A 22099-nucleotide genomic window follows, 5' to 3' on the forward strand; every position below is an offset into this window, starting at 1 on the left:
TTTAAGTATTTAATTCATTTTGAGTTGATTTTCATTTATGGTATAGGATAGGGATCTAGTTTCCCAACACCAGGTATTAAAAAGACTGTCCTTTCCCCATTGTATATTCTTGGCTCCTTTCTCAAAAAGTAATTGGCCATATATGTATGGGTTTATTTCTGAGTTCTCAATTTTTTTGTATTGGTCTATATGTTTTTATACCACTACCATACTGTTTTGATTACTATAGCTTTGTATTGTAGTCTGAAATGAAAATGTGAAAATTTTACAATATTCTTCCAATTATGAATATGGGATATCTTTCTACTTATTTGTGTCTTCTTCAATTTCTTTTATCAATGTCTTACAGTTTTCAGTGTACAGATCTTTCACCGCCTTCGTTAAATTTATTCCTATTTTACTCCTTTTAAAAGAAAAAAGCAGGGGATTATTGGGGTGCCTGGGTGGCTCATTCAGTTGAGCATCCAACTTTGGCTCAGTTCATGATCTCATGGTTCATGGGTTCAAGCCCCGCATCGGGCTCTGTGCTTACAGCTCAGAGCCTGGATCCTGCTTCAGGTTCTGTGTCTCCTTCTCTCTCTGCCCCTCCCCTGTTCATGCTCTGTTTCTCTCTGTCTCTGGAAAAATGAATAAACATTAAAAAAAATTTTTTTAAGGGTTCATTTATTCTTTTTGAGAGAGGAAGAGATATCAGAGTAAGGTCAAAGAGAGAGGGAGACAGACAATCCCAAGCAGGCTCTGCACTGTCAGCACAGAGCCCAACGCAAGGCTCACACTCACAAATTGTGATAACATGATCTGAGCCAAAATCAAAAATTGGACACTTAACCAACTGAGTCACCCTGGCACCCCATTGATGCTATTGTAAATGGAACTGTTTTCTTAATTTATCTTTCTGATAGTTCATTGTTAGTATATAGAAATGCAAACGATTTATGTATATTGATTTTTATGCTGTAAATTTACTGAATTCATCTATTGTTTCTAACAGTTTTCTTGGTAGAGTCTTTAGAGTTTTCTATATATAATATCATGTCATCTGCAAATAGAGACCATTTTATTTCTTCCTTTCTGACATGGATGCCTTTTATTTATGCTTCATTGTTCTGGCTAGGGCTTCTGATACTATGTTGAATAAAAATGAGAGTGGGCATCCTTGTCTTGTTCCTGATCTTAGAGGGAAAGCTTTCAGCTTTTCATCACTGAGTATGATGTTATACTTGTATGATTTGGGCTTGTCATTTATTATGTTGAGATACACTTCTATACCCAGTTTGTTGAGATTTTTTAGCATGAATGAATATTGAAGTTTGTCAAATGCTTTTTCTGCATCTATCGAGATGATCATATGAGTTTTATACTTTTTGTTACTGTGGTATATCACATTAGTTGATTTGAAGATGTTGAACCATCCTTGCATCCCTGGAATAAATCCTACTTGATCATGGCTTATGATCCTTTTAATGTACTGTTGAAATCAGTTTGCTAATATTTTGTCGAGGATTTTTGTATCTATGTTCATCAGGGATATTGGCCTGTAATTTTATTTTCTTCTAGTGCCCTTGTCTGGTTTTGGTATCAGGGTAATGCTGGCCTCATAAAATGAGTTTGGAAGTGTTCCATCCTCTTGTATCTTCCAGAAGAGTCTGAGAAGGATTGGTATTAATTCTTCTTTAAATGTTTAGTAGAATTCACCAGTGAAGCCATCTAGTCTTAGACTTTTCTTTTTTTTGGTGTTGGGCAGGGGGGAGGCAGATTTAATTATTGATTTAATCTCCTCACTAGTAATTGATCTGTTCAGAATTTCTATTTCTCATGATTCAGTCTTGATATATTGTCTATTTTCTAGGAATCTATCCATTTCTCTTATTTGCTCAATTTATTGGCATGTAATTGTTCATAGCAATCCCTTATGATCTTTTGTATTTCTGCCGTATAAGTTATAATGTCTCCTCTTCACTTCTTAATAATTTTTTTTTTTTTGAGGGAGAGAAAGAGCATGTGCAAAGGGGGCAGAGGGTGGACAGAGGGAGAGAGAGAATCATAAGCAGACTCCATGCCCAGCACAGACCCTGACAGGGGGCTCAATCTCACAATGATAAGATCATGACCTGAGCCAAAATCAAGAGTCAGACACTTGGGGCGCCTGGGTGGCGCAGTCGGTTAAGCGTCCGACTTCAGCCAGGTCACGATCTCGCGGTCCGTGAGTTCGAGCCCCGCGTAGGGCTCTGGGCTGATGGCTCAGAGCCTGGAGCCTGTTTCCGATTCTGTGTCTCCCTCTCTCTCTGCCTCTCCCCCGTTCATGCTCTGTCTCTCTCTGTCCCAAAAATAGATAAACGTTGAAAAATAAAATAAAAAATTTCTAAAAAAAAAAAAAAAAAGAGTCAGACGCTTAACTGATTGAGCCACCAAGGAGCCCCTCCTCTTCACTTATATTTTCATTTATTTGAGTTCTCTCTCTCTCTCTCTCTCTCTCTCTCTCTCTCTCTCTTCAGTAAGCCTAGCTAATAGTTTTTCTATTTCATTTATCTCAGTATGTATGATTTAAAAACATGAACTATACATAAAATGTATTTTGATATATGCAAATTATGCCTTAATAAAAAGGCTTGCTTTATTTTTCATTTACAAAAGGAAAAAGTATCCCTATTCCATTTCTTCTTTTGTACAAGCAAAGTATCTTATTTTTGGTACCCTCTCTCAACCCTGGCCTTGACATGTTCACTTATTTGAAATTGTTCTATAAGGTTATTTATCTTTCTTGTGGATAAATTTCTTGCCTCCCTCCCCATTCCCCCAGCTACTTCTACATAGTATGGTTACTATACTGAAAGTCTTTTCTTTTTAAGTAATCTCTACCCCCAACATGGGGCTCAAACTCATTACCCCAAGATCAAGGGTCCCATGCCCTACCAACTGAACCAGCCAGGCACCCCTGTATTGAAAGACTTTAAAGGGAGAAAGCTCTATTCATTCAATAGATAATTATTTAGTTCCTATTTGGTGCCAGGCACAATAGCTATAATGGTCTGCTCTCATAAAACTTACACACTAGCAGGGAGAAAGATAAACAAATAATCAAGCTAATTACCAAGGGAACCTCAGGAAAACTTCCTTGAAAAAGGTATGTCTTGCCTGAGACTAAAGGATGGTAAAGAGTTAACTAAAAGAGAATAAAAAGACAAATGACCCAATTGAAAAATGCACAAAGATCTAAATAGACATTTCTCCAAAGAAGATATACAAAAGGCCAATAAGCACATGAAAAGATGTTCAACATCAATAAGCCATCAGGGAAATAGAAATAAAAACCACAATAAGATGCCACTTCACATCCACTAGGATGGTTACAATCAAACAGATGGACAGTAACTAGTTAGTTAGGATGTGAAGAAACTGGAACCCTTATACACTGCTTGTGGGAGTGTAAAATGGTGCAGCTGCTTTTGGAAAACAAGTCTGGCAGTCCCTCAAATGGTTAAACATAGAGTTACCATATGACCTAGCAATTGCACTGCTAAGGCATATACCCAAGAGTATTGAAAATATATGTCCACAATATAAACATGGATGTTCATAGCAGCATCATTCTTTTTTTTTTAATGTTTACTCATTTTTGAAAGAGAGAGAGAGCAGGGGAGAGGCAGAGACAAGAGGACCCAAAGCAGGCTCTTCGCTCACAGCAGATTCCAACGTGGAACCCGAACCCATGAGCCACAAGATCAAGACCTGAGCCCAAGTCGGACACTTAACGGACTGAGCCACCCAGGTGCCCTGCAGCAGCATTATTCTTAATAGCCGAAAAGTGGTATATTATTCATACAGTGGAATGTTATCCAGTCATAAAAAAGAATGAAGTACTGACACATGCTACAACATGGATGAGCCTTTAAAATATTACACTAAGTGGGGCGCCTGGGTGACGCAGTCGGTTAAGCGTCCGACTTCAGCCAGGTCACGATCTCGCGGTCCGGGAGTTCGAGCCCCGCGTCAGGCTCTGGGCTGATGGCTCGGAGCCTGGAGCCTGTTTCCGATTCTGTGTCTCCCTCTCTCTCTGCCCCTCCCCCGTTCATGCTCTGTCTCTCTCTGTCCCAAAAATAAATAAAAATATATATATATATATTACACTAAGTGAAAGAAGCCCATCATAGACCAGATACAGTATAATTTCATGTATATGAAATGTCCAGAACAGGCAAATCTATAGAGATAAGAAGTAGACTAGCATTTTCCAGGCACCAGGAAGAGGGAAGAATGATGGGAAGTGATGGGAAGTGACTGCTAATTGTTACGGGGCTTCTTTAGGGGGTGATGAAAATGTTCTAAAATTGAATTGTATACTCTAAGTGGATGAATCATATGGTATGTGAATATCCCAACAAAGCTGTTATGGTAACAGTAATAAGAAGAAGAAACCAGGGGAAAATGGGAGGAAGAGTTCAGCTCCCAGACAGGAAAATATGGAAAGGAAATGAAGGGGAAAAAAGCAGTGTGACCGAACTACAGTGAGCAAGGAGAGAGCAGTATGAATTGAAACTGAAGAAGTAGACAAAGGCCAGGCCCTTCGGGAGCTTGTAGGACTTTAGTGTGAGAGCAATGAGAAGCCATTAAAGCCACAAGGAGAACTACAGTGGATATAATGCCTGATAAATTGAAAATTGTTAAACCTATTTAGCTTTCTTTCCACACTTTGTGTTCCACCAAATATTCCCTCAACTGTCCAAAGAATGTAGAAAAGGGTGCAGAACTGGCCTATGTTGCTCCAAAGAACTAGGACCGATGAGCAAGAGGCTTACTTGAGTTCATTTTATAATTATATTTTTTTAATATTTCTTTATTTTGAGAGAGAGAGAGCACACAAGCAGGGGAGCAGCAGAGAGAGAGAGGGAGAGAGAGAATCCCAAGCAGGCTCTGCACTCTAAGCACAGAGCCTGACACAGGGCTCGAACTCACAAACCATGAGATCAGGACCTGAGCCCAAATCAAGAGTCAGACGCTTAACCAACTGAGCCACTCAGGCGCCCCCTGAGCCCATTTTAAAGAAAGTTTCATAATAATCAGGGCTTTCCAATAACGTAAGGCGGCTCCCTGACACCAGCAGGGTTCCTGCAAAGATGCAATACCTACATGGGATCTGTAGGATACTCTAGCACTGAGTAGAGGTCAGTCAAGATAACAGGAGCCCCTTTCTTACTCATTAACCACAAACGCTCTTGCCCAGCTGCTAGAGTTAACCATTAGGTGGACTCATGGTCCTAGACAAAGAGTCCAGAATTTTCACTAAAATAATTGATAGGTGTCCTATTTTAAGCATATTTGTATACAAGTAATATAAATGTAAAAATGCATAAATCCAGGAACCCCAGTATGGCTCCCTGCTAAACTCCCCATTTGGGGTCAAAGAACTGCTGCAATCGCTTCATGCCCAGCTGAGTACCCAACCGGTGAAGCAAACATGGCAAACAGAGGCCCAGACATAGCTGTCTCTCTTTACCCATAGCTGGCCCAGAACATTTCACCAGCATCCAGGAAAGAGGAACCCTGACATGCAGAATGTCAGAAACATTCCCCAGACTGCTTCATGAAACCAGGGAAGAGTCAAAACAGGGGGCAGGCTTTGAAAGAAAATGTTTTAGGGCTGAAATAAGAATGAGGTATGTCTAATGACTCAGGAAGACTGGGCCTGCCCCCCTCATCCCTTTCTCGGTTAGGCATATACCCAGCTGATGAGGTCAAATAAAAAATATATAATAAAAAGCAGCCACCTTGAAAGCAGTGTGGCACTTCCCCCAAAGTTAAAAATAGAATTACCATATAATCCAACAATATTGCTTCTAGATATATCTACCCCCAGAGAACTGAAAGCAGAAATTTCCACAGGCAGCTGCACCCCCATGTTCACAGCAGCGATATTCACAACAGCTAAGGGGTGGAAGCAACCCACAGATGAACGGATAAACGAAACTTGGTACACGCAACACATACAATGGAATATTATCCAGCCTTAGAAGGGAAAGAATTTGGGGAGGAATTCTTGCCACATGCTACAACATGGATGAACCTTGAGGATTTAATGCTAAGTGAAATAAGCCACAGAAACACAAGTACCGGACGATTCCACTTAAATGGGGTTCCTAGAGTAACCAGAATCACACATAGACAGTGAAATGGTACTTGCCAGGGCCTGAGGGGAGGAGGCAAGGGGGAGTTCCCATTTCATGGGTATTGTGCTTCTATTTGGGAGGATGACCAACTTCAGGACGTGGACGGTGGTGAGGGTTGTACAACATTGTGAATGTACTTAATGCCATCGGACTGTACACTTAGAAAGGGTTAAAATGGTAACTTCTGTGACGGATATTTTACCAGTTAAAAACAGCAGCCACCCTGTAGTACTAAGAACTTAGGGCTTTTAGATGCATGAGAACTTTCACACGTAGAGCTAATATACTGGTGTGGACCCCCGAATTCATCAGATTTGGGGTTTACCTTGTTTTTTCAGAGCTCCTGTGAACCTTAGGGTCTGAGAGGAGTAGGGCGGTCCTGTCTACGCGGGCCAAGCAGGTTTCCGTGACCGACTCCACAACCGCCCCTCCCACCGCTCCTCTGAAAGGCCCAGCCAGTGTGTCGCAGGTCCCACCAGCCGTCTTTTATGCCCCGGGAGCTGCACTTTCTTCCAATCAAAGGGCAGAGCCAACCGCAAGGCGTCTATTTCCTTTTGTCCCGCCCTTCCCTGCTTCCGACTGGCGGGTTTCAAACCCACGGGAGCCAATGAGAGCGAGCGGACGCGCTGTGTTCCAGCCGTAGCTACAGGCGCGGGTTTTGAAGAAAAACTGTCGCGGAGGAGTCATGGTGCCACCGCGACCGTCCGCAGCTGCCGGTGAGTATGACCGTGGACCCTCGCGTCTCCCAGGCGCTCAAGCAAGGGCGGGGAAGAAAGGAGGCCACCAAGTGAGTTATTTTCGCGGATGGAAACACTCGCCTGTCTGCCTCGGTCTCCGCCTGGGTGTTTCCAGTCCAGGGAGAGCTGACGGGAGCCCCGGCCCTGGCCCAGGGTGAGACATCTGGCCGGGGCTAGAGGAGAGTGGATGCGGGGCCAGATGCCTCAGAGGCATCTTGCCAGTAATTCCTGTAGCAGCTCTGCAAGGAGATGTCATTGTCACCTCGTTTAGGTAGAGAACCTGAGGCCCCTTTGCCGGGTCGCACTTCCAGAAGGAAGCCAACCGCTCCTGCCGCGATCCAGATTTGGATCCAGAGCCTGGGCGTGGTCCTCTGTGCTGCGTCCTGAGCTTTGACAGCTACCAAGAGGCTGGGTCTGACCCTAACAGGAGGCACTGGGAGTTGATGGTTAAATTTGCACTGAGAGCTGAGGGTCCTGGGTTCCCTGATCTCTTAAATGTACCTAGAGGCCTTAGCTATCTTTCCAAATACTACTCAGACACCACCTGCTCCCCAGTGCAGACAGTGTTTTGATAGTTTCAGTAATAATACCTGTTGACTGTCTGCTAGGTCCTGGGCACTGACTTAGGTGCTTTACATAATAGCTCTTAAAGTTGGGCATTTCTGTCTCCATTTTTATAGGTCCAGAGGCAGCAAGGTTTGCTAACTTGCTAGAAGTCACAGAGCTGGGTTTCCAACCTGGTCTGTCAGTCCCTGCTCTCTACACTGCCTGGCATGGCGTAAAATGCTTAATTCTCAAAGCTGTCTCCTAGGGAATCATCAGAGCCACAGCACCGCAGTTTAGATCAAATTAAGAGTAATTTTGCACCCTTATAGCCTTTTTTTTGCCATTATTTTTTTTAATTTCTTTTTAACGTTTATTTATTTTTTTTTAAATTTTTTTTTTCAACGTTTATTTTTTATTTTTGGGACAGAGAGAGACAGAGCATGAACGGGGGAGGGGCAGAGAGAGAGGGAGACACAGAATCAGAAACAGGCTCCAGGCTCTGAGCCATCAGCCCAGAGCCTGACGCGGGGCTCGAACTCACGGACCGCGAGATCGTGACCTGGCTGAAGTCGGATGCTTAACCGACTGCGCCACCCAGGCGCCCCTAACGTTTATTTATTTTTGAAGGAGAGAAAGATAGTGTGAGCAGGGGAGGGAGACACAGAATCCGAGGCAGGCTCCAGGCTCTGAGCTGTCAGCACAGAGCCCAACACCGGCCCAAACCCGCAAGCCTTGAGATCATGCATGACCTGAGCCCAAGTTGGAAACTTAAACAACTGAGCCACCCAGGCACCCCTTCTTTTTGCCATTATTAAATTTTAGCCTTTTCCAACCACCTATTCCCCTCACTCAGTCCCTGCCTCTGAAATCCCATAATTCTTTCTTTGACACTTTCTTATGGTACCTAGTTTTTGCCTTACATTGTAATTATTGTTGTGTTTATTTTATCCCCACTACTACATTGAAACTTCTTCAAGACAGAAATACTGAATTTTCATCCCCTCACAAATGCGTTGCTTATTAGAAAGTCAGCCACACAATAGATGTTTTCCATGAACCCCCTAACCTGGCCTATTTTGGCCTGAGGCCCAAAGGAAACCACGTAAGGGCTTGTGGGCAAAATTCATCATCCCTGTCAGAAAAAACATAATTAATAAGACCAAGCCTGGTTCACCAGCTCAGGTGAGCCAGTAATAGATTTCTTCATGTAAAGCATAATATGTTGTAGCTGGAACAGTGGCCGTGAGCAAGGGCTCTGACACTGGATAAACCTAGTTTCAGATCCTAGCTTTGCTACATACTGGCTGGGTAACTTTGGGCATATCATTTACCCTCTTTAGATTTCAGACTGCAAAATACCTAAGAAAATTGTTGTGCAGATTAAAGAAAGCAATGTAAGTGTGAAGAGCTCAGTGTAGGACGCAGCATACAAATGATGTTGTTGATGTGGACATTAACTTGGAGGCAAACTTATGGGATGAGGGACTTTATCATATATGATCCAAAGCCAAAAGCAGTATAGAAAAGTACCATCTCGGGGCGCCTGGGTGGCGCAGTCGGTTAAGCGTCCGACTTCAGCCAGGTCACGATCTCGCGGTCCGTGAGTTCGAGCCCCGCGTCAGGCTCTGGGCTGATGGCTCAGAGCCTGGAGCCTGTTTCCGATTCTGTGTCTCCCTCTCTCTCTGACCCTCCCCCGTTCATGCTCTGTCTCTCTCTGTCCCAAAAATAAATAAACGTTGAAAAAAAAAATTTTTTTTTAAAAAAAGTACCATCTTTTAGAAGATAGATGACCTGGTTAAAATCTCCAGCTAAAGTTCTGTTGTTTGTTGGCTTGCCTGTTTTGCAGAAGAGCGGCAGAGAAAGCTCCAGGAGTACCTAGCAGCCAAGGGAAAACTGAAGTGCCAAAACACCAAGTGAGTGTGTCTCACCCAGTTATGCAAGTTTTGTTGCCCTGGTTGCTCATAGCAATTTAAAGCCTTTCAAAACATTGCCCTTTTGTGTGTAGTCTACTCAGACTGCACTGAGATCCTGTGATAACTCAGGAAAGGGTATGTTGGTCCAGACATGACAAAAACGCTGGCCAGTATCTAGTACACTGGCAAGACTAAAGCACTATTATTGTGGCAGTCTCTAAAGGGAAGAGGAGAAGGTCCACAGTATTACCTACAGTACTTTTTCTGTCCTTTCCCTGCTTTTTTTTTCCCCCCTGGGAAAGTGGTTCTCATGAAGGCTAGAAAAGGTCGAAGAGTTGCGTGACCGTGGTTCTGTTGTTCCTTGCTAAAGCAGGAAAGCCAGTTATAATCAGTCCTCCATAGCTGCACACCAGCATCCTCCAGCCTGACCTCTGTGGTCATTCTCTTAGCACTTACTCTTGAGGTGGACAGAATAGGACTGTTCACTTTTGTCTTTTGTCAATATCTTGCTACTGTAGTGGTGTTACTAGTCCCTCTTGCTTAGCATTGATATATTCTCCCCCTGGCGTGTTGCTAAATTTCTATTTGGAAATGAATCTTTACAAAGCTAGCTTGGACCCTATATTTTAGTTTCCTTTTACTTTAGGGTTTTAACTCTGTTTCCTCGATTAAATAAATCTGATTCATTTATTCAACAAATACTTATTTAATACCTGTAATGTATCAGTCACTCTTGGTTCTGGAGATCTGGTGCTTAACAAAACAAAGAGGCCCCTGCATCTCCAGGGTTTATGTTTAAGATGGGGGAAACTAACAGCAAGTCATGATCAAAGTCCCTGTTAGTGTGAATTATTTTTGATCCATGCAGATTGAATCATTCTAAATGCTCCTCTATTTTCCTATGCCTTTTTACATTTTCTGTCTCACTGGCTAGATTTCATATGTGCTCCTGTGTTTTTAGTTGTATCTCTTTTTTCACTTCTGAATATTCATTATCTGAAGACACTTAAACTTTTTAAAGAAGCTGTTAATTACCTTATTTGACATTGTATCTCTAGTGCCTGGCACATTGCACTTGTTCAAGGATTGTAGTTCGAATGAACAAGACTATGCAAATATGAAGAAAACACCTACATTTCATTAATCTAGTTAGAATGCTATATTTATGCGTGGGACATCTCTGAAAATGATTACCAAAACATGGGTAAGACTGGTGTAGTCTGAGGAATAGAATAGTGGGACTAACGAAGGGATAATGAGACTATTGGATATAATTTTGAAATATTTTACTATCTACAGAAATTCCAATGATTTAAAATTCTAATCATAATAAATTAAAAAAAAATTTTTTTAATGTTTATTTTTGAGACAGAGAGACAGAGCATAAACAGGGGAGGGTCAGAGAGAGAGGGAGACACAGAATCCAAAGCAGGCTCCAGGCTCTGAGCTGTCAGCACAGAGCCCGACGCAGGGCTTGAACTCACAGACCATGAGATCATGACCTGAGCCGAAGTCGGACGCTTAACCGACCGAGCCACCCAGGCGCCCCATAATCATAATAAATTTTAATTACTATACTTCCCAAGCATTGCTGATCCTTCAGGACTAAGAATTAATCTTATTTTGTCTTTTACAGGCCTTACCTAAAAGCCAAGAATAATTGTCTGAATCCTCCACCTTCTAAATCTGTAAGTAGAAATTCGTCTTTTAAATAATAATCATTTTGGATGATTAATAATAAAAATAACAAAGATGTTTGCAACCTAAAGACTATGTTATGCAAAGATATTTCTCATAAATAAAAGATCAATTTGGTTTAGTAAGAGACAGAACCACTTTTTGAAAAGTACAGCATATTATAGTTCGGCTTTGTTAATCAAAAAAATTCTCAAGTGCACATTGGTCCTCTTAATAACTAACATTAATGGAATATTTACTATGCATCTAGCATTACATTAACTCATTGAGTCCTTACAACCTTATGAGGTAGGTACTTAGTAGCCCCATATTACAGATGAGGGAACTGAGTCACAGAAAGGTTGAGTAACTCCCCAAGGTCACATAGTTATTACATGGCAGAGTGAGAGCCTGTGATCTTAACCACTTTGGTATGCTGCCATGAAGTTAAATGGCTCTGTAGTTATTAAAAGGGACCATCTTATTGTATCTTCCAAGCTACTTAACAAGATATGCTTCCCAAACGGTTCAATGCAGCTAGATTATGGATAGAATAGTAAAGTATTCTCAAATTTCCAAGGTTTAAATGGGAGAATTTAGCCTTCTGAAAGGCTGCGTATAACATCATTAGACCCTGTGAAGGAAAGAAAATGTAAGGCAAAATTGGTACATCATGATGTGAACAGTTGGGAGTCACTGGGTTAGACTTCTACTTTATGCAGATTGAGTTAGTGTAGCATGCAAATCTTAAAGGAAAAACAAAACAAAACAAAAAACCTCATTCAGAGTTCCCAGAGGCTTCTCTAGAAGCTGACAATACTATATACCTAACTATCTTTTTTACCCGGTTGTGAAGATAAAAATTAAGTGGGAAAGGCAATTATGAAATAGGAGAAGCTAAAAGGATTAGGCAAATAATAGTCATCATGACAATTGTATAATGCCTTACAATTTATAAAACATGTTTATACCTAATTGTAATAGCTAACATTTGAGTGCTTATTATCCAGATACTGGGCAAGATACTTTATACACAACATCATAATTAATAATCAAAACAACCCTATAAGAAAGGTGGCCTTATGATTTAATGTCCGTTTACCTTTGAGAGTAAAAGGAGGTACTGCTATGTTGGGCCAACAGCCATAAATAAAAACTATCTTGTGAAAAACAGGACGTTGTGACACCCTTCCCAGAAGATACATATCATTATTGTTATTCTCATTTTACAAATGAGAGGACTGAGGCTCAAGGAGATTGAGTACTTTGCCAAAATTATATAACCGGTGAGAGTCAGACTTGGACTTGAACAAAGTTTTTCCGGCACACTCTTACTGCAGTGCTTCTACTTAAAGAAACACACAAGGTTTTTCATTTTCTGTTCGTCTCTGGCAGTTCTAACATATTGAACCAAGATTTGAAAGGATTCCTTGGAGCCATGCTCTTAAATTTACTGAGAAATAGTAATGTATAATTGTTAAAAACTGCCTAGGTCCAAATGCTAGCTCCTTCATTTTCCAGCTAAATGACCTTGGGCAAATTATTGAACTTTATCTGTAAAATGGAAATAATAGGAGATATCTCATAGAGTTGTTTGAAGAGATTGAGTTAGTATACATTGAAATACATTTAGAAATGTCTACAGACTGGGATATATGTTCCTCTGGAAGTACATAAAGTATCTCCAATGGGTTCACAGTTTAACAGAATCAGCTTCCCGGTCCTCAACTTCCACATACACCTTTGCCTAAAATTGATTTGTAGAATGTGCCTCACATACAGTTTCTCCTTTCCCACCTCCCTTGTCAATATCATCCTTCTACCATTTTTCAGTTCTTTCTTTCTCTGCTGTTTTAGACAAACCACTCACCCTTCATCCCTAATTCCATATGATGCTTTGCCCTGAGATGGGAATGCCTGCAGAATACAACGTCAAGGGACAATAGTGAAATAATGGTGTCGATGTTGAGAAAGTCTTTTTCAATTCAGGTGGCTTCCAGTTTTTTGTACTCAACATTGTCATCTAGTAAAACATTAAAAATAATTTTTTGCTGAGAGATCACTGTGATTTTTAGCATATGCCTCTAGATGAGTTCAAAGAATTGACTACTACTTACTGGCTGTGACAAAACATCTTCTATTCTCATGAACTTATTTTTTAAATTTTAATTCCAGTATAGTTAATATACAGTGTTAAATTAGTTTCAGGTATGCAATATAGTGATTCAGCCATTCTGTATATTACTCAGTGCTCATTAAGCCAAGTGTACTCTTAATCTTCACCTATTTCACCCATTCCTTCCTTACACCGTCCTCCCTTCATTAACCATCTGTTTGCTGTCTGTAGTTAAGAGTCTGGTTTTTTTGGTTTGTCTTTTTTTTCCTTTGTTTTGTTTCTTAAATTCCACATATGAGTGAAATCAGATGGCATTTGTCTTTCTCTGACTGACTTATTTTGCTTAGCATTATACTCTCTAGATCCATCCACGTTGCAAATGGCAAGATCTCTTTCTTTTTTATGGCTGCATTATATTTATATATACTTCTTTATCCATTCATCTATTGATGGACACTGGACTGCTTCCATAATTTGGCTTTGGAATTTATGCTGCAATAAACATAGGGGTGCATATATCCTATTGAATTAGTGGTTTCATATTCTTTGAGTAAATACCCAGTTGTGTGATTACTGGATCATATGGTAATTCTATTTTTAATTTTTTGAGGAACCTCCGTACTGACTTCCACAGTGGCTGCACCAGTTTGCATTCCCACCAACAGTGTATGAAGTTTCCTTTCTTTCCACGTCCTCACCAACACTTGTTGTTTATTGTGTTTTGTTTTGTTTTGTTTTGTTTTATGTTAGCCATTCTGACAGGTTGAGATGATATCTCACTGTGGCTTTGATTTGCATTTCCCTGATGATGAGTGATATTAAACATCTTTTCATGTGTCTGTTGGCCATGTGTCTTCTTTGGAAAATGTCTGTTCATACCTTCTGCCCATTTTTTTTAATTGGAATATTTGTTTTTTGATGTTGAGTTGTAAATGTTCTTTATGTATTCTGGATACTAACCCATCTACTTAGTAATGTGAACAAATTTTCTCAATGTTTTTATTTAAAAAGAAAAAGGAATAAAATTGATGCAGACCTCTGTCTCGTTCCAGCAACAAATGTCTCCCAATGAATACATAAACTAATTATAGGGATGGGAGCTCCAACCAACTCATTAAGAGATACATTTCTATTTCTTTATGAAAAATATTTTCCTTTTCATGTTTAATGATTAGTGATCAGGGTGCCTGGGTGAGTCAGTTGAGGGTCTGACTCTTGGTTTCAGCTCACGTCGTGATCTCATGGTTGTGAGTTCAAGCCCCACATTGGACTCTGTGCTGACAGCATGAAGCTTGCTTGGGATTCTCCATCTCCCTCTCTCTCTCTGCCCCTCCCTGACACACGCTCTCTCTCTCTTTCTCTCTTAAATAAACTTTTAAAAAATAATAATAATAATTAGTGGTCAAAATCAGTAACATTTATCTTCTTTTGCTGAATTATTTCTAGTTATGGCAAATACAAATAAGATAAATTTATAAACATATGCATATTTGTTGAGAAGTATGATAGGGTAATGAACTATAATGAACTATATACTGCCAAGCACAAAAATCTAGGAAAGAAATTTTGTGGTGAACTGGAATGAAAATATACCAAGAGAATAAAGGAAACGTGTCACATTTTCCATTTTAAAGAAGTATGTTTGTACAATTTTTTAAAGGGATTATAGTATCAAATTTCATTTTATCTTAAGATGTCAATATTGACAGTGTGCCTGAAATTGCATCTTTTGCAACTATTTAAACTAACAATGAAAAACTTTAGATGTTAACTCTAAAAAGTACGAAAGGGTACAGAGTTTGTCAAAATTATTTTGGGGGGTACCTGGGTGGCTCGATCGGTTGGGCGTCCGACTTCGGCTCAGGTCACGATCTCATGGTCAGTGAGTTCGAGCCCCACGTCGGGCTCGGTGCTGACAGCTCAGAGCCTGGAGCCTGTTTCCGATTCTGTGTCTCCCTCTCTCTCTGCCCCTCCCCTGTTCATGCTCTGTCTCTCTCTGTCTCAAAAATAAATAAACATTAAAAAAAAAATTTTTTTTAATTATTTTGGGCATGTATGAACAAAAATGCTTGAAAAACACTGATGAGATAAGCTCTACGATTTCTCCCAGCCCTACGATAGCCCTTATTTCATCATATCATCATTTTTTGTGCGTGTATCTTTTCTATTAGCACTCCTCAGGGACAGGTGTCTTCTCTTCTCATCTTTGCATCCCCTTAGAGTCTGGCACTGTGCCTAGTATACATTCATAAGTCTGTCTTGATTTAAACCCCTGTCATATATTGTATATTGTATATTTTCTCCCTCCCCTGGCTTCATATGTCCAGAATAAAGTGACCAAATTCAATTTGAATCGATTGTTCCTTCTTATACATTCTTTAATTTTTTTATCATTTTGATCCATCAATTCTGAGGTAAGTTGTCAGAGACCAGGAGTTCAGAGACTGAAGTTCTAGCTCCAGCACTGCCTCTAACACCCTGCCTGACCTTGGGCAACTCACTTTCCCTCTCAAGTGAAGGGGCTCAACTTAATGATCTCTAAAACCTTGGGGGCACCTGGCTGGCTCAGTTGGTAGAACATGATACTCTTGATGTCAGGGTTATAGGTTCAAGCCTCATAGTGGGTGCGGAGATGACCTAAAAATAAAATCTTAAAAATAATAATAATAAAGTAAAATTCTGACCTTAATGGTCTGTATTTGCATACTGATTGCTGGCTCTTCTGTCAGCCAGATGACTCTTCTAAGCCTAGGTTTTCTCTCAATGTAGTACTTAAAACTGCAGACCAGTTCTACCACTTACAATAAATTAGCAAGGCCAAACTAATCTAAAATAAAGATATAAAAACTGAACAAAAGAGAAAATACTTGCAAGTCATATATATGATAAGGACCTACTATCCAGGATATATAACAAACTCTTGCAGCTCAACAATTAAAAAACAACCCAACTTTGAAATGGACAAAGGAGGGGCGCCTGGGTGGCGCAGTCGGTTAAGCGTCCGACTTCAGCCAGGTCACGATCTCGCGGTCTGTGAGTTCGAGCCCCGCGTCAGGCTCTGGGCTGATGGCTCGGACCCTGGAGCCTGCTTCCGATTCTGTGTCTCCCTCTCTCTCTGCCCCTCCCCCGTTCATGCTCTCTCTCTCTCTCTCTCTCTCTCTCTGTCCCAAAAATAAATAAAAGTTGAAAAAAAAATTTTTTTTAAATGGACAAAGGATAATCATAATAATAATAACATGGACAAAAGATCCGAATGTCATTTCTCCAAAGAAGATATACAAATGGCCAATAAGGACATGAAAAGATGCTCCATATCATTACCATGAGGGAAATGCAAATAAAAACCACAATGAAATACCACTGCATACTTACTAGGATGGGCATAAATCAAAAAAGGCATAACAAGGATTAGGGAGGATGTGGAGACATTAGAACCCTTATACAATGTTAGTGGAATGTAAAATGCGACAGCCACTTTGGAAAACAGCTTAGAAGTTCCTCGGAAGTTAAACACAGGAGTTACCATAGGACCCAGCAATTTCATTCCTAGGTATATACCCAAGAGAATTGAAAACACATGTTCACACAAAAGCTTATAACAAATGTTGATAGCAACATAAATAAACTGTAAAAAAGAAAAAAGATTTTAAAAAATAAATAATAAAGTTTATTATTGAAAAATAAAGTGGCAAAGACTGATACATCCTACAATATGGGTAAGTCCCAAAAACATTATGCTAAGCGAAAGAAGCCACAAACAAAAGGCCACATGTTGTATGATCCCATTACACGAAATGTCCAAAATAGGCAAATCTATAGAAACAGAAAGGAGGTTTTAGTGTTTGCCACAGTTTGTAGGGAGAGGGAAATGAGGAGTGACTTTTAACAGGCATAGGATTTCTTTCTGGGGTAATGAAAATATTCTGGAACTAGACAGTGATGATGGTTATACAGCCTGGTGAATATACTAAAACCCACTGAATTATACACTTTAAAATGGTGAATTCTAGGATCACCTGGGTGGCTCAGTCAATCGAGTGTCCCACTCTCAATTTCAGCTCAGGTTATGATCCCAGTATCATGGAATCAAGCCCCACATCAGGCTCCGTGCTGAGCATGGAGCCTGCTTAAGATCCTCTCTCTCTCCCTCTGCTCTTTTTCCCCTCGCTTGCTCTCTCAAACAAATGAATGAATGAATGAATGAATGAATGAATGAATAAATAAAAATGATGAATTCTAGGGGATGCAAATTATATCTCAATTAAAAAAAGGAGAACAACTAAGGAATAGCATATGTTTGGAAACATTGATACCATATCCCTGCCTCTTCAGTCAGCAATAATGGAGAGATCAGGGGTGGATGTAATTGTTGGGGCTCAAGGAGTAACCCAGCTATAGCCATGTGCATATACCATCCATCTCTCTGGCTCCCACTTCCAGCCCTCCCCTATTTCACCCCAGCAACACTGCCCTACACATACCATTCTAGAGTGAACATCTCTTTGCCCTTAATGCCACATGGTTCTGGTTACAGACTTTCTTTACACACTCACAAAGTTCACATAGTAATTCTCAACAATATTACCAAATCAAAAATAAAGAGTGGTAACTCTATCACTCCCATATCTTCCCCTAGAGAAGTATAATCTACAAATCTCTGCCAAATTCTCCTCTCTGAATACTTGTTTTCAATGCAAATGCTCTAGAATCCACAGTGGCTTGCTCCTATTATCTATCATATCAATTCTTTAATTTTTTTTTTTTACATTCATTTAGTTTTGAGAGACAGAGAGAGACAGAGCACAAGTGGGAGAGGAGCAGAGAGAGAATGAGAAACAAAATCCAAAGCAGGCTCCAGACTCTGAGCTGTTAGCACAGAGCCCAGAGTGAGGCTCGAACTTACAAACCATGAGATCATGACCTGAGCCGAAGTCGGAAGCTTAACCAACTAAGCCACCCAGGCGCCCCTACCATATCAATTCTAAACTCCCCTCCCTTGTTTTTGAAGTTCTCTATAACCTATCCCTGCCTTTCTTATCCAAGATTAAATCACATGGCTGAAACATTTACTTGTTAATAATGTAGAATCTAACCTTAAAACCCTGTCCTGACTTTACAAATATGACTTTCTACTGAGATATTAGATTTAATTGAAAACTGTTCCAAAGTGTCTCCGGCCTCCCAGCATCTACCACTTACCTATCCTTGCCACTGATATCCAGGGACAAAACAAAGGTTCTTGAGTTACACTGTGACCTTTACAAAGGCAATGTTGTGTAAAAAAAAAAAAAAAAAAAAGTATAGCAGTACACTCTACTACTAGGAGGAAGTTGAGAGACACCCTAACATAAGTTTATTATGTATGTATTTTTCCAGAGTCCCTAGAAGGACACTTCATTTGAGACATAATGAGCATCCAGCAAGTACTTGTTCAATTGAGGCAAATTTGTTTTTTAAACAGCAATTTTTGTATGTTCACTGCATCTCTGCTTAATTCTATCAAGCTAAAATATTCTGATATATTTCTAATAGTTCAAATTATAAAGATCATCTATTAGCAAGACTTTATTTCCCAGATTCGGCTTTCTTCAATGAAATTCTAAGTAAAATAACTATTTTTTTTATTTTAAAAGCAATGAACTATTGTTATAAAATTTACTTTTTGATATTTTTCTTTGTCTTTTTAGACTACTGTACCCAAAAAGAATGTTACCAATTATGTTGCTTTGCCTGTCAAAGCTACAAGACCCATCAGCACTGAACTCCAGCCCCGACCTCCCAAAGGCCCAGGATCCCAGAAGCCAAAGTTGGAGCCACCAAAACTTCTGGGCAAAAGGCTGACTTCAGGATGTATTTCTTCTAACTTAAACTCTAAGCCTTCCAGCAATCGTCAACAACACCATGAAGAGGGATCATCCACTACTGGCGAATTGCCTACAGAAACTATGGGGTCACTTAATATACAGGAACTGAAAACTGCAAAGCAGCAGGTAGCAGATCAAGGAAATACTAAGTGTGCAGACTCTGTGGACTGTAACCATGTTGAAAATGAATCCTTAGATAGCTTTCTAAAAGAGATAAACAAAGAAAACTTGCCCCAAACCTTACTAGACTCTGAAAGGAAGTCAAATCCTGAATTATGGACAATATGTAAGCCAAAGACTAATTCTTATAATCAAACCAAGAGCAGTTTGGCTCCTAAACAAGCCTTGGGCAAAAGTTCTGGGAATAGTGCTTTTCTGAAAGACCGAGTTAATAAACAATTTGTTGGAAAAACACAAATTAGGATTCCACCAGTAAAGTCACAGCAACTCTCTAGAGGAACAAACCTTGCAAGACCAGGAGAAAAACTCCCAAAGACGGCTCCCTATCACTACGTTCAGACCCTTAGTAGGACTCAAGCATCAAGGAAACCAGTGGTCAAGGACATAAAGGATATAAAGGTTAATAGGGGTAAATACGAAAGACCAAATGAAACTAAGGTACAGTCACACACTGTTACTGAACAGAAAGTAAAACACACCAAACCCCGGACATGCCCTAGTGTGCTTCCGGGAGGCTGTAACAACAGACATCCAAACACTAGGCAAGATCAGAAATCCACTCAACCTTGTTGTAGACCTCGGACATCATGTGCACTACAAAAATCAAAAGCCATAAGCCAAAGGCCTAATTTGATAGTTGGCACTTTCAATTCAGTCGTTCCAAGCACCCCTAACATAACAGCAAATGGAACCAATGGGAATAGATGCAGCAACAGCTGTCAACAAAAAGCACAGATTTTGGACACCAAGTTGAAAAAGACTCTTCCCCAGAACCATTTTCTCAATAAGACAGCTCCCAAAACTCAAGCTGGTAACAAAACCATACATGGAGGAAGAGTCCCAAATGGGACCCAAACTAATCCAAATATTAAGAAGAAGATCACAGCAGAGGACCGAAGGTACTTTGCTTTATGTCCGTGATTTTGCAGTTTTAGATGATTAAGCATATTGACCATCAGGAATACTCAGTCAGGACATAGGCCATAAATAATGGCTTCTGAGTAATTTTTAGCTACAACCCTATAAAAAAGATTAGAAGCAAATACAACAAGTACTAAGACTTGGTAGAGCTGGGTGGTATATACAGGTGTTATAAATTATTCTCTGTAATTTTTTGGATACTTGAAAATAATTTATTTTTTTAAAAGATATTGAAACAAAATGGTTGAATAAGAAATAGGAGTTGCAGGGGCACCTGGGTGGCTCAGATGGTTAAACCTCCAACTTCAGCTCAGGTCAGGATCTGATGGTCCATGGGTTCAAGCCCCGCATCAGGCTCTGTGCTGACAGCTCAGAGCCTGGAGCCTGCTTTGGATTCTGTGTCTCCCTCTCTCTCTCTGCCCCTCCCCCATCACACTCTGTCTCTCAAAAATAAACATTTTTTTTTTAATTTTTTTAACTTTATTTTTTTGACAGAGAGAGACAGAGCATGAATGGAGGAGGGTCAGAGAGAGGAAGACACAGAATCCGAAACAGGCTCCAGGCTCTGAGCTATCAGCACAGAGCCCGACACGGGGCTCGAACTCACAGACCACGAGATCATGACCTGAGCCGAAGTCAGCCGCTTAACCGACTGAGCCACCCAGGCGCCCCAAAAATAAACATTAAAAAATTTAAAATTTTTTTAAAAAAAAGAAAGAAAGAAAGAAATAGGAATTGCAGATGTAGCCTACTCAACAAGTAGCCTGCAGGGACTGAACAACAATAGAAGAGGGCAAAATAGGAGGAGCCTGAGTAGTGAGTTTACATAGCTAGGAAGTGGGGAGTTGGTAGTCCCTTCTGAAGCAGACCAGTGGTTAAATCCAGAAAAGTTATCAGGGAAGAAGGAACAGGAAACTTCCATGAGTGTGAGCAGGCCAAGTTTTGGAAAGTAAGCTAAGACAAAGAAGAAAATCAGTTCACATACAGAAATCAGTATCTCTGGGTGCTGGGGGTTAACATCAACATGCATGATGCTTGAAACCAAGCCAAAGGATTTCACACTTCCTGCCCAGGACCAGACATAGTCTCATAATGTGGTGACCCTCCCAGGAGAAGCACCTATGTATTGGAGTAGACTTCAACGTGGTTGGAGTAGAAAATAGGGAGATTCCTGACTGACAAGGGTGAAAAGAACATGTAAAATTAGATGGTAGTCAAAGAGTACAGCAGGGTAAAGTGAGGGCAGGATCTGTTCTCTGAATACAGCCCTGAACACCACCAACAAGCTGTCTGCCCTCCTGAAGAGACAGAAAATAAACAGCTTAATTTAGGATGATGCGATTGAGAGAGTGAGACTGGGCTGACTTCTTTAGATAGAAGAGAAGGGTTAAGGAGGTACTTTGCAACAATGACGTCTGGTCTAGGAAAAGGATAGTGACAAAAAGAAGAAGGATGACCCGGGGCGCCTGGGTGGCGCAGTCGGTTAAGCGTCCGACTTCAGCCAGGTCACGATCTCGCAGTCCGTGAGTTCGAGCCCCGCGTTGGGATCTGGGCTGATGGCTCAGAGCCTGGAGCCTGTTTCTGATTCTGTGTCTCCCTCTCTCTCTGCCCCTCCCCCGTTCATGCTCTGTCTCTCTCTGTCCCAAAAATAAATAAACGTTGAAAAAAAAAAAAAAAAAAAGAAGAAGAAGGAGGATGACCCTTCTAAGCAAAAAGAAAACAGTACAAAGACCCCAAGCTGGTGAATGAGGAAGTCAGGGTCCCTCCCATTCAGCTCGTAGTCTAGACCAGACAATAGATGATGGGTCTTAAGACAGTGTGTGGAATGCTGACCACATTTGATTATACAAGAGGAATCTGTGGAGAGCGATAGATCACTCACTCACTGCTGGAGTGTTCCTTGAGCACCTACCATGTGCTGGGCATTGGGAGATACAGTGGTGACCACACAGTCACAAGTCTACCTTAATGGAGCTTTTTC

General features: G+C 40.6%; 1 protein-coding gene across 4 annotated transcripts in view; it reads left to right on the forward strand.

The window, feature by feature from the left end:
• Nucleotides 1-6699: 6699 nt before the first annotated feature.
• CKAP2L (cytoskeleton associated protein 2 like) overlaps nt 6700-22099 on the forward strand; it is a 30259-nt gene continuing 14859 nt past the window's right edge. The window contains exons 1-4 of one of the 4 annotated variants that reach the window (XM_003984244.5): nt 6700-6880; nt 9294-9360; nt 10997-11048; nt 18841-20096. In XM_003984244.5, the coding sequence (XP_003984293.2) occupies nt 6850-6880; nt 9294-9360; nt 10997-11048; nt 18841-20096 (1406 nt within the window). In that variant the 5' untranslated portion in view covers nt 6700-6849. Of the gene's footprint in view, nt 6881-6934; nt 6952-6976; nt 7056-9293; nt 9361-10996; nt 11049-18840; nt 20097-22099 lie in introns of those variants that run through there. The other 3 variants (XM_019827572.3, XM_019827571.3, XM_045054554.1) reach the window with 3 other exon arrangements.

The sequence above is a fragment of the Felis catus genome, chromosome A3, assembly GCF_018350175.1.
Source record: "Felis catus isolate Fca126 chromosome A3, F.catus_Fca126_mat1.0, whole genome shotgun sequence".
NCBI classification, from domain to species: Eukaryota; Metazoa; Chordata; class Mammalia; order Carnivora; family Felidae; genus Felis; species Felis catus.